The following is a 14355-nucleotide window of genomic DNA, read 5'->3' as shown; positions in this document are numbered from 1 at the left end:
CCACCCATGACTGCTGACAGACTCCACCCTATTATCATAGACCCCACCCACAACTCCTAATGGACCCCGCCCTATTAGCATAGACCCCACCCATGACTGCTGACGGACTCCGCCCTATTATCATAGACCCCACCCACGACTGCTAACGGACCCCACCCTATTAGCATAGACCCCACCCATGATTGCTAATGGGCTCCACCATATTATCATAGGCCCCACCCATGACTGCTGACAGACTCCGCCCTATTTGCATTGACCCCACCTGCGACTGCTAACGGACCCTGCCCTATTTGCATAGACTCCGTCCACGATTGCTGACGGACCCCGCCCTATTAGCGTATCATCTAGCGTAATCATGAAACTTCACACACATATTCTGGCTTTTACATTTTTTTATTACATTTTTAAACCCAACGGTTTTGTCTGCATACTAACACTAACAGAAAGCTGTTTGGTTTGAAATTCGATTACATTTTGTCACACTTCTGGTCACGGGACTGAAGGCACTGTTTAAATGTGTTTTTTACTCCCAAAACTTTGCAGTGTGCACATGGCCAGTAAGAGGTTTGCAACACATACAACATATTTGCAGGTGTTCAAGTTTAATTGATGTTCTACTTCTAAAAGCACTTGCCTAAGGCACTAACGGAGTGTGAAAGCACAGGAAACAAATAAGGGTCAAGAGGACGAAGAATGATATGAATACGTTTAAAACATTTTTCTTCATAACCACTGAATTAATGACTGAGAGGGTAACGTGAGGTCAGTGCATTGCCTTGGGTGATGACCCGTACTGTAGAAATGGTTGTGGAGATGTGAGAGGAAAAGTATAGTTCATACAAGGTTTGGCAACAAGGACAGCCAGACAAGAAATTTACAGAGAAAAAAGCTGAAATGTCAGCGTGGCGGCTCTCTAAATAGACTGAGAATGAGGTAAAGAGAGAGGATAATGACTGTTCTCTGTCTAGAGTTTCTTGTCATTTTGCTCCCAGTAAGAGTCAGAAGACGTAGCAATATTGTTTCTTCTCTCTCATTTCCTCTTCCTGCAACAATCTGCCCTTTAGAGATGCATGACTCTTATTCCAATGCTCTTGATCCTTTTTAAAGAGATCACAGGTTTGCACCTCATCAGGCAATTTAAACACAGTTTGGTGGTGTAGAACGCCCACTGGTGGTCACACATGAAACTGACCCCTCTGATGCATTATTAAACCAGAAATGCAGGGAAAAGTCCTTTCAAAATATTGTCTTAATTAAAAAATGATATAATAATATTGTCCCGTGATCAGTGAGTTGGAGAATGGATAAAAATATTGTATTTTAAAAAATATGCAAAGCATATTACAATATATTGTCCCATTGAAATACTAAAAAATATTGTTTGGTTTCTTAAACAACAATGTAACAAATATTGGAAGTATTGATTCCTATTACTCAAATAAGTGCATCATACACTGATCAGGCATAACATTATGACCACTGACAGGTGAAGTGAAAATCACTGATTATCTCTTCATCACAGCACCTGTTAGTGGGTGGAATATATTAGGCACCAAGTGGACATTTTGTCCTCAAAGTTGATGTGTTAGAAGCAGAAAAAATGGGCAAACGTATGGATTTGAGCGAGATTGACAAGGGCCAAATTGTGATGGCTAGACGACTGGGTCAGAGCATCTCCAAACCTGCAGCTCTTGTGGGGTGTTCCCGGTCTGCAGTGGTCAGCATCTATCAAAAGTGCTCCAAGGAAGGAACAGCGGTGAACCGGCGACAGGGTCATGGGCGGCCAAGGCTCATTGATGCACGTGGGGAGCGAAGGCTGGCCCGTGTGGTCTGATCAAACAGACGAGCTACTGTAGCTCAAATTGATCAAGAAGTTAATGCAGTATTGCAGTTTGTTGCATATGTGTCCGTCAGGGTGCCCATGCTTACCCCTGTCCACCGCCGAAAGCCCCTTCAGTGGGCACATGAGCATCAGAACTGGACCATGGAGCAATGGAAGAAGGTGGCCTGGTCTGATGAATCAGGTTTTCTTTTACATCACGTGGATGGCAGAGTGAGTGTGTGTGGCTTACATGGGGAACATATGGCACCAGGATGCACTATGGGAAGAAGGCTAGCCGATGGATGCAATGTGATGCTTTGGGCAATGTTCTGCTGGGAAACCTTGGGTCCTGCCATCCATGTGGATGTTACATTGACACGTACCACCTTCCTTAGCATTGTTGCAGGCCATGTACACCCTTTCATGGAAACGGTATTCCCTGGTGGCTGTGGCCTCTTTCAGCAGGATAGTTTGAGGTGTCAACTCTTGAGGTGAGGATCTCAATCCAATCGAGCATCTGTGGGATGTGCTGAACAAACAAGTCCCATCCATGGAGGCCCCACCTCGCAACTTACAGGACTTAAAGGATCTGCTGCTAAAATCTTGGTGCCAGATACCACAGCACACCTTCAGGGGTCTAGTGGAGTCCATGCCTCGACAGGTCAGGGCTGTTTTGGGACCAACACAGTATTAGGAAGGTGGTCATAATGTTATGCCTGATCGGTGTATATACTGTACATTCAAAGTATGTAAAGTATTGTTTTGCTTTACTTGAAAACAACTGTATAAGATGAAATATTAGATCGGGAGTGACTTTTACTGTGATGCAGGAAATAAACAGTAAAACTATACGAACATCGAATGAACAATTTTGTTTATAATTCCTCAACACGTAACATAAATCATCCAGTATGGAAGGGAAAAAAAAGGAATATTTTTCAATGTTTCTTGAAAGAGATTTAAAATGAGTTTAACACCAACAGAATAATTAAACAGTGGGTTTACTGTAACCCTTTGATTCTCCTACAGCCAGCCATTGGAGGAGAAGTTTTCGTGGAGCCGCGCCGAATCTGCCGGTGACAGCGGCTGTAACGGCGAGCGGCACACGCCACCGTGATATCCAAACCACTCCATCGCTTGTTTCAAAGCCGGAACACCATACTGCCGAGTCACCTATGAAGAATACAGTTCAAATCAATCAGAGAAAAGACTTAAAACAAGGTCAGCGGCATCATTCAGAGTCTGCTCGTTCTGATCAAACCCTTCAGAAACAGCCAATTATGTTCTTTTTCTAAAAGAGCATTTGTACTATAGTGTGAATCTTCCCCGTGGCCTTTGAAGCCAAGCTCGGCAGCTCTTGGGGGAAGGGTTGCTTCCATGTTTATCGTGCCGATATAGCAGTAAATGTATCCGTGGTGTAAGTGTGCGGCGTTGCCGTGGTGATGTGGTGCTCACTGCTGCGTTGGGTTCGATGAGGCGATACTGGAGCTCTCTGGCCTCGTCCCAGCGTCCTGAAACACACAGCTGAGCTAGATCACACACCTGCTGACCCAGGACATTAGCGAGGGCGCACACACCTCCCACGGCCCCTGCAGAAAACACACACAACGGTACATTAGGAGCCCGCATGCAACACACATACAGCCCAAAATAACCCATACAATCTGACTGAGAGTACAGTCCACTCCAACATTCACAACAGCTTGACTGACAGGCCGACACCGTCCATGCACACGATACCTCGCCAGTCTTTCTGACAGATATTAAAGTCTCTTCGATCGTGTTGATTAACTGAAAGGCTTCCAGAGGCTGACATTTGATTAACCGTAGGCTCCTCTCCATGCAAGTTATCAAACCTGGCCATTATGAGAAAAAACGCAGTGGATGTTGCATTAGGAATGACATGTTTCTGTTTGTACTCCACCGTCATGTTCTGTGTCCCTGAATCTGCTGCTCTTCACGGTGGATGATTTGTTCTTTATTATGCTCAACATGTCATGTTTAAAAGATTACTCTTAAGGTACTGAATTTGATGAATTTGCACCAATTTGTATACATTTTACCACCATTCTTAGTCACCCACTGTAAAAATGTACTTCACAAATGAATGTATATTCACATCTTAAAGTAAAACTATAAGCTCTGTTTTGCAATTAATATAATTTATTCTGAATATCTGATTATCTATTATTTGAAAAGCCAACACGGAAGTGACTGCACTTCATCAACTGGCCGTTAGGACGGCAGAATCTCATTGATCCTCATGTTAAAATGGCCAACTTTACAGCAGAAAAAAAATACGTTTACAGCCTGGTACAAATTGTGGTTTTGGTCTAAACGGCAATTATATATACACATTTTATTGTATCAAAAATACTACAAATATTATTATATCACAGCTATAATTATAGCACACCAAGTCCCTGTAAACCGTGTGTGTGTGTGTGCGCGCGTGCGGATCCATACCTTTAGACATAGGCTGTCAGTCTCTGTTCAGGATAAATTGATTCACGGAAATTTGTGGTCTTCTTTTTAATATGTGGCTCCAGTATCGCTAGCAAAGCATCAAACGGAGCCACTGACATTCTAAAGTAAAATTTGAATCAGTCTGGATAATCCCGCAACGCTCCTTGATAAGGAGGTGGAACTCTCCTTCCTCTCTACGCAATCGCAGAAGTGGATGGACCCAATATTTCCTCTTTTTCATTTTTTAAGAGAGAGGACAAAAAAATCATCCTCACTACTTGAAGACGGCATTTTGTGTTGTTTTGCGTTTTTTTTCCGTATCGCATCGGACTCAGTGTGCAAGGTCTCTGTGCGTGACGAATTTTTCGGATCACGAATCCGAAAAAACGCATGCAAAAATTTCGGACTCAGTGTGCAAAGGCCTTTAGGCTTCAAAAAAGTTCTTCAGAAACCTACGGGTAATGTCACGGACACTACGTCTGTATTGAAACTCATACATATTGAAGGTGCATGTAAGTAAGCTGTTTATAAGTGCATTAGTACATATAACTTTGATTATGAAGAAGTGGTTCTCACCTACAGCGTACGCAGCCATGAGGAAACCAGCGGATCCCGCTAGCACCTGGAAACCCTGAGCTCTGGTCTTCTGCACCATCAGGGCTATCCTGCTGATCTGATCACAGATTAAAGTGGTTCAGCTGGTAGAAGAGAGTCTGAACAGAGCTGTTATACTGTATTTTACACATGAAGGTGATTAAGAATGGCACGAAACCTTTAACTTTGAACACAGTGATCACTTTTTAACTCGAATCAGAAAATAGCACGAAAATGATCAGACTCCCAGTGACAGAGAGAGAAAGTCTGAGTTTCCTGTCTGAGACACAGCTGGGTGGATCAGTTACTGATTCCACATTACGTGACAAAAGATCCATTACGTTACACATTTAAGGTAATGTAATCAGACTAATTTTGATTACTTTTAGATTACTTTTCTTATAATATATATATATATTGAGTTAGATGATTCATATATGGGTGATTCTATAATTGCAGGTACATTGTGTCCAAAGTCATTTTTCTGCTTTTTAATATTTTTAATTATTTTAATAATTTGTTACTTATTGTCATGGATCACAAGATGTTAAAGGCCATAACAATATAATATTTTCAGTAAAAAGTGTCTTATATAGCTGAAAACATGATTTCTTGTTGTCTCAAGTGACAACTTCACTCAGAGAAGCCGTCAATCTCAGCTGTCAATCATGACGTCACACCCCCCGTTTTTATAGCATCAAATAACTAACTAAAATTAAACTTATTTAAAAAAACGAACACTTGAAATGAAATCATCGTGATAAAAACTGCCTAAAATGACAGAAACCATCTTTAGGAAACAATTATTTGAAGTGTAATTGAATTGTTTAGTGTGTCTCTACTTGTGACGTTTGCGTGGTTTTACGTTCAAAAACATCATAATGAATAAGTAATAGGCTATTTTCTGCCCTGGTTTTGAGCCTCTCTCAAGACACGCTCGGTTTTTATGGGCGTGCCGCACTGAAGACTTGGAAGCAAACACCCACTGCTATGATTGGATAAGCTTTGCATATTTAATGAGCTTCGGCTCACCCATGAGTACGCGTGAGGCATTGTTTTGAAAGCGTGTGGGAAAACGGCAACCAGAATGATTCTTCCCTCAGGGCTCACAAAATGTCTTTATCAAACAAACACAATGATTTATTTCTCATCCATCCGTAATTAATATGAATGTTATTTTATATTACTTGGCCCACCCGATCAGTGGATATACGCGCACGCCAAGTACGTTGCAGACAGCATGATCCAAACTTCCGCGATTGAATTTTTCTTTTAAATATCAAGTAAAGAGAGTGAACAATGCACATCAAGAAAGGAATGTTATTTTACTATTTAAGATTATACATATTGGTAGCCCGTCTGGAAAACACATAGCCTCGGGATGTAGGGCTTTGCGAGCCCTGTGACAGTGGTAAGTTATGTTTAGTTAGACATGTACACAATATAACATTGTATTTGATCTGTAACAATGCAATACTATCACATATAAAAATATTTTTATTCACATTAGTGTGTTGCTTCATTCATTCATGTAATCTCATCCTGTCTGCAAATCCAGTCTCTTGTTTACAAACTAATCCATGGTTAAATGAACATACGTGCAATGTCTTCCCCACGTGAGCTGGATATTCATTAAAAATAAAGTTCAACCACACATTTCCAGTATTAGAATCCGAAGGAAGCTTATGCAGCGGCTGTGTTCTTCCACAACCAGGCAAAGCGCAATATCTTTCTATCTTTGGCATGCTTATTGCTCTGTAGCATGATCAGTTTAGCACCACAAGTCGGTGGGCAGGGCTACAGAATCAGGCGTACATATTTTATCTGTTGAGGCGGCGTTTCAGCATACAATGATGTCAAGGGTTGACATATTCTGAGATCGAGCGTTTTCTGGGCCTGGTGTCAATAAAAGCTTTTCTTTGACTAACAAAAAAGATTTCAGCTCTGAAACTTACAGGATATTCTTATATCAGGTGAACTTTTATATATCAAAGGCTCAAGGGAAAGTTGATTTCACAAATCATCACCCCTTTAAAAGTAAAAAAAAGAAGTAACTTGTGATTATTAAAACTAAGTATGTTTTTAATAAAATACTGGAAACAATTTCTGTTCGTTTTCCCCTTAACTTTTTGAAATGCAAAATGTATCTCCAATTATAGAATGATCATATAATATTACAGTTCTCAACTAAAATGTTAATTATACATTATAATTATGTATCTATATTCGTGTATTAAACATGAATGCTGTCCGGCCGCTCTTACATCTCCTCCACTGTCTTTGAGGCCGATGATGTTTGGATGGTGTGAGAGCTGAAGGACAGCGTCCACGGGCAAATCCAGACCGGTGTTTGCTGGGACGCTGTACAACACGAGCGGCACAGGACTGCAGTCTGCCACCTTCAACAAGAGAAAAACACTCTGCATCTTAATGAGACCGACTCACACAACTTAACTAATGCAAATGAGTGCAAACAGATGTGCACAATGTCAGTCTTTGAATAAATGTATCATTATTCATAAAGATCTCTCCACTTTATACAGACCATGGAAATTAAAATTTGGAAAACCATGGAAAAACAATTACCTTGGTGTAGTGGTTTATAAGAGCGCGGCTGTCCATTCGACCGCGGTAAAAACAAGGTGTTACCACTAGCAAACAATCAGCCCCTGCATCGGCCATTCTCTGGCTCATGAGGACCGTGGCTCTGGTGGCTGAAAGAACAGAAGAAGAAGCGTCATCTGGTGTGTACAGGCTCTCTGGTACAGTATAGAGAGAGAGAGACGTACATTCACAGCCGGATCCAGCCATGACGAGCTTGTCTTTGGGCAGGGCCCGTCTGACCCTCTCCACCACCTCCACCCTCTCCTCCACCGTCAGGTACGGATATTCCCCGTTAGAGCCCTGCACCACGAGACCTGCCGGAACAAGAGAGGACACACTAAATACAGGCTCCACTGACTATAGGATGAGAGAAAACATGGAGATGTCATTTTCAAAAAGTCCCCTCGGTAGAGCAACAAGGTGGACTTTAACCTGCACTGGTTCACAAACATCTGTTAACCATTGAATGCATAACATTACAGTACATACGCCACATAATTTACCCTCATGGGTCATTCCTGTTATCCAGTAACATTTTGGCTTTCAGAATTGGAAAAAAGGTACATGTTTTTCATGTTTTTAGCATTCTACCAAAATAGTGACATGTTTAAATTTTAGGAATACAATTTGGTCAAGCTCAAGGACTCAAAAAATAATAATTATGGGTAAATTGTACAGACACTGACCGTGAAGGTATTCCACCCTGTTAGTAACATATACATAGTTATCATAAAAATATGAATAATGTAAATGTTAAACAATAATGAGCTTTTCTTAAATAGTATATGTCCCTTATGCCATCATAGAATTTTTTATTCTTGAAACAATAAAACAATTATTGATGAATAGAATGTCTTAATTATTAATTTATAGGTACCTTTTTAAGCGGGAAATTTTGCTCAAAAACGCATACTGTATATTCTGTTAATGCTTGAAACAGCATTGGAACAGTAGTGGAACGGAGTCTAATGGTAGAACATAACAGAGGGGAACAGAACAGATCAGAGTGGAACGGAGTATATCAGTGTGGAACAGAGTATAACAGAGTGGAACAGAACATAACATAGTGAAACAGAACATAACAGAGTGGAACAGAGTGGAACAGAACATAGAGTGGAACGCAGTATATCAGTGTAGAACAGAGTAGAACAGAACAGAGTGAAACAGAACATAACAGAGTGGAACGGAGTATAACAGAGTGGAACGGATTATAACAGAGTGGAACAGAGTCTAATGGTGGAACATAACATAACAGAGTGGAATGGAACAGAACAGAGTGGAATCGGACAGAACAGAGTGGAACGGATTATAATGGAGGAACATAGTATATCAGAGTGGAACAGAGTATAATGGTGGAACAGAACAGAGTGGAACGTAGCATAAAAGAGTGGAACAGAGCATAACAGAGTGGAATGGAGTATATCAGAGTAGAACAGAGTGGAACAGAACATAACAGAGTGGAACAGAACATAACAGAGTGGAACAGAACATAACAGAGTGGAACGGATTATAATGGTGGAACATAGTATATCAGAGTGGAACAGAGTATAATGGTGGACCAGAACAGAGTGGAACAGAGCATAACAGAGTGGAACAGAGCATAACAGAGTGGAATGGAGTATATCATAATGGAACAGAGTATAACAGAGTGGAATGGAGTATTTCATAATGGAACAGAGTATAACAGAGTGGACTGGAGTATATCATAATGGAACAGAGTATAACAGAGTGGAATGGAGTATATCATAATGGAACAGAGCATAACAGAGTGGAATGGAGTATATCATAATGGAACAGAGTATAACAGAGTGGAATGGAGTATATCAGAGTGGAACATAGTATATCATAATGGAACAGAGTATAACAGAGTGGAATGGAGTATTTCATAATGGAACAGAGTATAACAGAGTGGAATGGAGTATATCATAATGGAACAGAGCATAACAGAGTGGAATGGAGTATATCATAATGGAACAGAGTATAACAGAGTGGAATGGAGTATATCAAGAGTGGAACAGAGTATAACAGAGTGGAATGGAGTATATCATAATGGAACAGAGTATAACAGAGTGGAATGGAGTATATCAGAGTGGAACGGAGTGTAATGGTGGAACAGAGCATAACAGAGTGGAACAGATATAGTTACGGAGCAGGATAACATTTCAAAAACTAAAAAGTGAGAGTTTAAGCTTTCCTCAGTTTGTACAGTTGAATTCCAGAGATAAAAATAAGTTGTTAATGTCACTGCCTAAAAATGGTCTCAATGTAATTGTAGTCTTTTTTGAAAGGCGAGAAAGTATACTAAAAGAGTAGAAGATGACATCAGGGACACAATAAATGAAAATAAATAAAATAAATAATATATATAATACAAAATACTATAATATAACTAATATAGTTTCACATGAATTTATGATTAGAGGCAGTTTAGCCTAGTCAATATTTTGAGGTTTTTATAATTTCATGGTTTGTAGTTTTGGTGGAAGTTGAATACTTTGCACAGAGGACATAATACAATTTAATGCATAAATCAATAAAAAGGTGTGTAAAATAGTGTAAAATATTTTCAATGTATATTATCACCGTTTATGTGATAATGAAGACCTAAAAAAAAGGTGTGACTTATTTTAGAGAAAATAAAAAGACAGAAAAGTCACTGTGTAACAGGAATGACTCATATAATAGTTCATGACATGACATGCTGTATTAGATGTGACTGCATGTGTGTTCACCTCTGAAAGGTAAGTTGCTGTACTTCTGAATATTGTCATCCAGTCTCTGATAGTCCACATCTTCACTCGGAGTAAACGGAGTGGCGATTGGAGGATAAATCCCACTGATATCCAGCCTCTTCCCTGCTCTCTGACTTGTGTTCCTCCATGATGAAACTGTTGATCTTCTGCACAGAAGACTGAGACTGCGAGTGGTAAACATGTTGGGATCCGACTGTAGAAAACAAATGAACAGATGGTTAAAGGAAAAGCTGGACTCATGCAGTTAATAATCAACACACTTATCAACTCACAATGCTGACTGTGTAGGAAAACATATTTTGCAAAACTAGTCATGATAAACAAAAATAAACATTTAAGTTATGTTTAAACCTCGCCTATGTGTTCGCGAAGCATAGGCTACACTCTAAAAAAAAAAAAGGTTCTATATGACACCAAAAATGGTTCTTGGCTCGTAATCATAGGGGAACCTTTTTAAGTGCTATATAGCACCAATTTTGGTGCTTCAGTGGTTCTTCAGCGGTTCTTCAGAGATTCTTCACCGGTTCTTTGACTAAGGTGCTATAGCACCGCTACAGAACATGTTAATTCTGGTGATAGCACCAAAAGTGGTTCCTCTATGATTACGACGAAGAACTATTTTTGGTGCCATATAGAACCTTTTTTTAGAGTGTAGACAATCTCAAAATATACAAAATGCGTAAACAATAATACTATATAAGGCATTTAAAAAGCAGCTGTTTTGCATAACGTTACCTGCTTGCTGCAGAAGTCTCCAGGGAAACTTTGTCAAAAGTGTCACAAATCAATGTATAAGTACCTCGTTATTTTTAATGTTGATTATTATTATATCTGAAGAAGAGAAAAGTCATGCTTGTATTGTATCAGCTGCAGGAGCGCGTCCACTTTCTCATGCACGAGCAGAAATGTGTCTGGCGATCATTGATTGAATAAAGTCCGTATGCAAATCCAAGAAATCCCAGTAACAGTTACGCACGCAGACGTTGCCTGGAAACCTTCTTAAAACGTCCGTCGCTTAAATTGTAAATAATATTAGTTTTGTAATTTCACTGTTTAGCAGAGTTTGCTTTCCAGCGCACCAGCAACAGTCATATGATTCCGGAAGTATAAATCCCTTTCATTTTCTCCAAAAGGGAATTGACTTTGAATGATAACTTATAAGTCCATAAAGACAGGTGTGCCTTGAGCTCCGAGATTGTTTATCAATGATATGTGCTTCAGTGTAAGCAGTCGGTTAATCTCATTTCATTTTTTAAGCCATATTTAAGAACGCAAGTCCTGGAGAAAAACTACACTACCCATGATCCTACAGAGAAATGCCGACCAATCATAGAACAGGAGCTCTGCGGTGACCCCGCCACTCCCTCCAAACACCTGCGAGTCTCCTTGCACAAATAAATATTTATTTAAATTGGAAAAAAGCTTTGGTCCTTACAACAAAAAATAGCCTACTTTGTCACTAATAAGGTAAAAAGAAGTACCTTTCAAAATGACAAATAAATCATGACTAAATATAACACTGATATTGAAATGCAAATTTTTCCACACAGAAACAGTATATAGCTAATTTATTTTGATCATGTTTCTATACTGAACAACTGTGGAAAAATATTGACATATTAAATATAATACCCAGCAAAATATAACTTTTAAAGACATTGTTTTTGGAAAGGATGACCCTAATAAAAATAAATGTATCGTCTTTGGAAATTTTGCGCATGAAATTTAAAATTTTATATCAATAACTAAGTTTACCAACAATAAACCACATTTTTAAAAAGTTACATAAAACACGGCTAAAAGTGATAAACATTTAAGTATATGTTGTCTGAGCTGTAAAAAAAAACAAAATACAAGGGTGCTTTTTTTAATTTTTTTGGTTATAAATTCATTTTTTAAAGTGTATAACTCAGGCCCTGTGTACTGTTGCACCATGCAGACAGTTTTGGCCGTTTTCACTAGATCCATTTGAATAAATCTTGCACACAACATGTTACATAAAAAAATATATTTTTCCAGTGTTTGCTGCCATCTAGTGGAAACTGTCTGCAGGGTGCTACAGTAGGCTACACATGGCCAGAGTTATACACTTTCAAAAATGATTTTTTTTTTTTTTAAAAGCGCCTCTTTTTTTTGGTTTCCGACGGAAGTTAGTTATTTTAGTCTATAAAGTTTTAAATATGGATATTTGTCTTACACAAATGCGTCACTTCTCTTCAGCAGTGTGGAGCAGTTATATGATGGATAGATGTACTTTTATGGACTAAATAAATGAGGCAACAAGTCACTGCCATTATAAAGCTTGGATTAGCCAGGACTTTTTTTAATGTAACTCTTTTATTCGTCTGAAAGAAGAATGTCATTCACACCTAGGATGACTTGAAGGTGAGTAAATCATGGGTTAATTTTTATTTTTGGGTGAACTAACCCTATAAGAGCTGGGGGTGAACACTTTTTAGCAGTAAAGCTAATAGAACTAGATGTTTCCATCCCTTTAGTAGGAAACTCTTGACTGTAGCAGACGGTGTGGAGTGGTGAAAAGAAGGGTTAGGTATGTCATTGGGGTCATTAGGTAGGCACCCTGCCTCATCAACGTTTCGTTGATTGAAGCCCACAACGTCTCCAGAAGACTCAACGGTGTACCCAGCGTCCCAGGTACACCCCCCTCCATGCCATACCCTCCATATCCCTGATGGGCTCTGCATGGCAGGGGCATCCTTCTCCCTGAGTCAGGCCTAAGCCTGACCGCATACCATCTGTCTCTACCTTGCTGCCCAGTTAGGGTCTTTACGCTTGATCCAGAGCCAGTTACTGCTTTTTTCGGCAGCGCTTGACATGGACTTGATGGCCTGTTGGAGAGAACGACCCTTCACCCCTATTTTTTTTAGTAAACTGGTAGTAGATGTGGCAACAAATCCCCTGCATCCCACCTCTACTGGGAAGATGCTGGTCTACCAGCCGTTTTGAGATACTTCTGCTGCCAGGTCGGAACAGGATGAAGATATCCACACTTCTCTTATTTTGTTTAAATGTATATATTTTTTCATTTAGTACTGCCCTTCGGAATCAACAGAAGATACTTGCATGTTTCCTGGAAGACAAATTAAGTACAATTTACCTTGATCTTCAAATTCAATAAGTGTTCACCCCCTGGCTCTGAAAATGTTGTTTCCTTCTGGAGCATCAGTGAATGTTTGAAACTTTTTTAATAGAGTCCCTCAATCGTACTGCTGGAAAGGGCTCAAATGTGCAGGAAAACTGAAGAATCTTGACTGCTTGACCGTTGACTGCTCAGCACAAACAAGAGACTCATGAACAACCATCACAAAACACACATTCTCCAGTTAAAGCTGCACTATGTAACTTTTCCGTCCGCTAGAGGTCGCCTATTCAAAACAAAGGCGTAGCTTGATGACGCCAAGTTTGAGCGCAGAATCTTGGGACATGTGGTCTTCACCTCACAGCCGGTGGAAAAGAATCGGGATAGGACTCGGGCAAAAATCATGTTTATGGATGCGATTATTAGCATTACTGTAGTATGAAGCAGAGCAGGACCGAGTGTTGTGGCAGCTGAGCAAATCCGCAGGAGCGATTGTTATTAAGATGAACGCAACACACGGCTCGCAAGCAGCGGAACTTTAATTATGGCATAGTCGCAGGCGGGACTTTTATTATGCCAGAATGCCACAGTCGCCGGCGCCATTTCCGCTCTTCCAGTCATGAGTATGAGGTAACGCAGCTCTGTTTATCATATTAGATACATCTGAGGGTTGAAAATAATGCTATGACGTTACTCTGTGCGTTCGCATGGCGGCTGCTATGACACTTGTTGCACACTGCAGTAAGAGTAAAGTGTTTCTGCAAAATAAAACCGGAAACCCAGGGATATTACACAATTTACAGGCGACTCCATGTCTATGGGCGACTCCCTCACACGTCCCGGTTCCTTGGTTAAAATAGCTGGAAACATTTGGGATATTGTAAGTACTCAACTGAACAAAATATACAACACTGGCCTAGTGGTTTTTGGATATTTTACTGAAAAAAGGTTACATAGTGCACCTTTAAGTGAGGTACCGTTTGTGCTTTATATACAGCAGGACACGGCACATCACA

At 39.9% G+C, this 14355-nt stretch overlaps 1 protein-coding gene across 1 annotated transcript; it reads right to left on the bottom strand.

Annotated features, from left to right (window-relative positions):
- Positions 1-376: 376 nt before the first annotated feature.
- hoga1 (4-hydroxy-2-oxoglutarate aldolase 1) lies at positions 377-11541 on the bottom strand. The gene is made up of 8 exons (XM_079807681.1): positions 10975-11541; positions 10219-10432; positions 7672-7800; positions 7469-7596; positions 7147-7281; positions 4865-4961; positions 3278-3411; positions 377-2995 (listed from the first exon to the last, which is right to left on the bottom strand). The coding sequence occupies exons 2-8, from the start codon at positions 10418-10420 to the stop codon at positions 2846-2848; spliced, it is 975 nt and encodes a 324-aa protein (XP_079663807.1). The 5' UTR covers positions 10421-10432; positions 10975-11541; the 3' UTR covers positions 377-2845.
- Positions 11542-14355: the final 2814 nt, after the last annotated feature.

The sequence above is a fragment of the Gobio gobio genome (assembly GCF_949357685.1).
Source record: "Gobio gobio genome assembly, chromosome: 24".
NCBI lineage: Eukaryota > Metazoa > Chordata > Actinopteri > Cypriniformes > Gobionidae > Gobio > Gobio gobio.
This window is presented reverse-complemented; position numbering and strand designations above follow the sequence as displayed.

What these genes read in the sequence shown, in the direction of transcription:
- hoga1 (XM_079807681.1), bottom strand. Translation starts at nt 10,420, where the DNA reads ATGTTTACCACTCGCAGTCTCAGTCTTCTGTGCAGAAGATCAACAGTT. An exon ending in CATGGCTGCGTACGCTGTAG is followed by an intron (nt 3,412 to 4,864) that starts GTGAGAACCACT and finishes TGTTTTCTGCAG; the next exon opens with GGGCCGTGGGAGGTGTGTGC. An exon ending in TCATCGAACCCAACGCAGCA is followed by an intron (nt 2,996 to 3,277) that starts GTGAGCACCACA and finishes TATTCTTCATAG; the next exon opens with GTGACTCGGCAGTATGGTGT.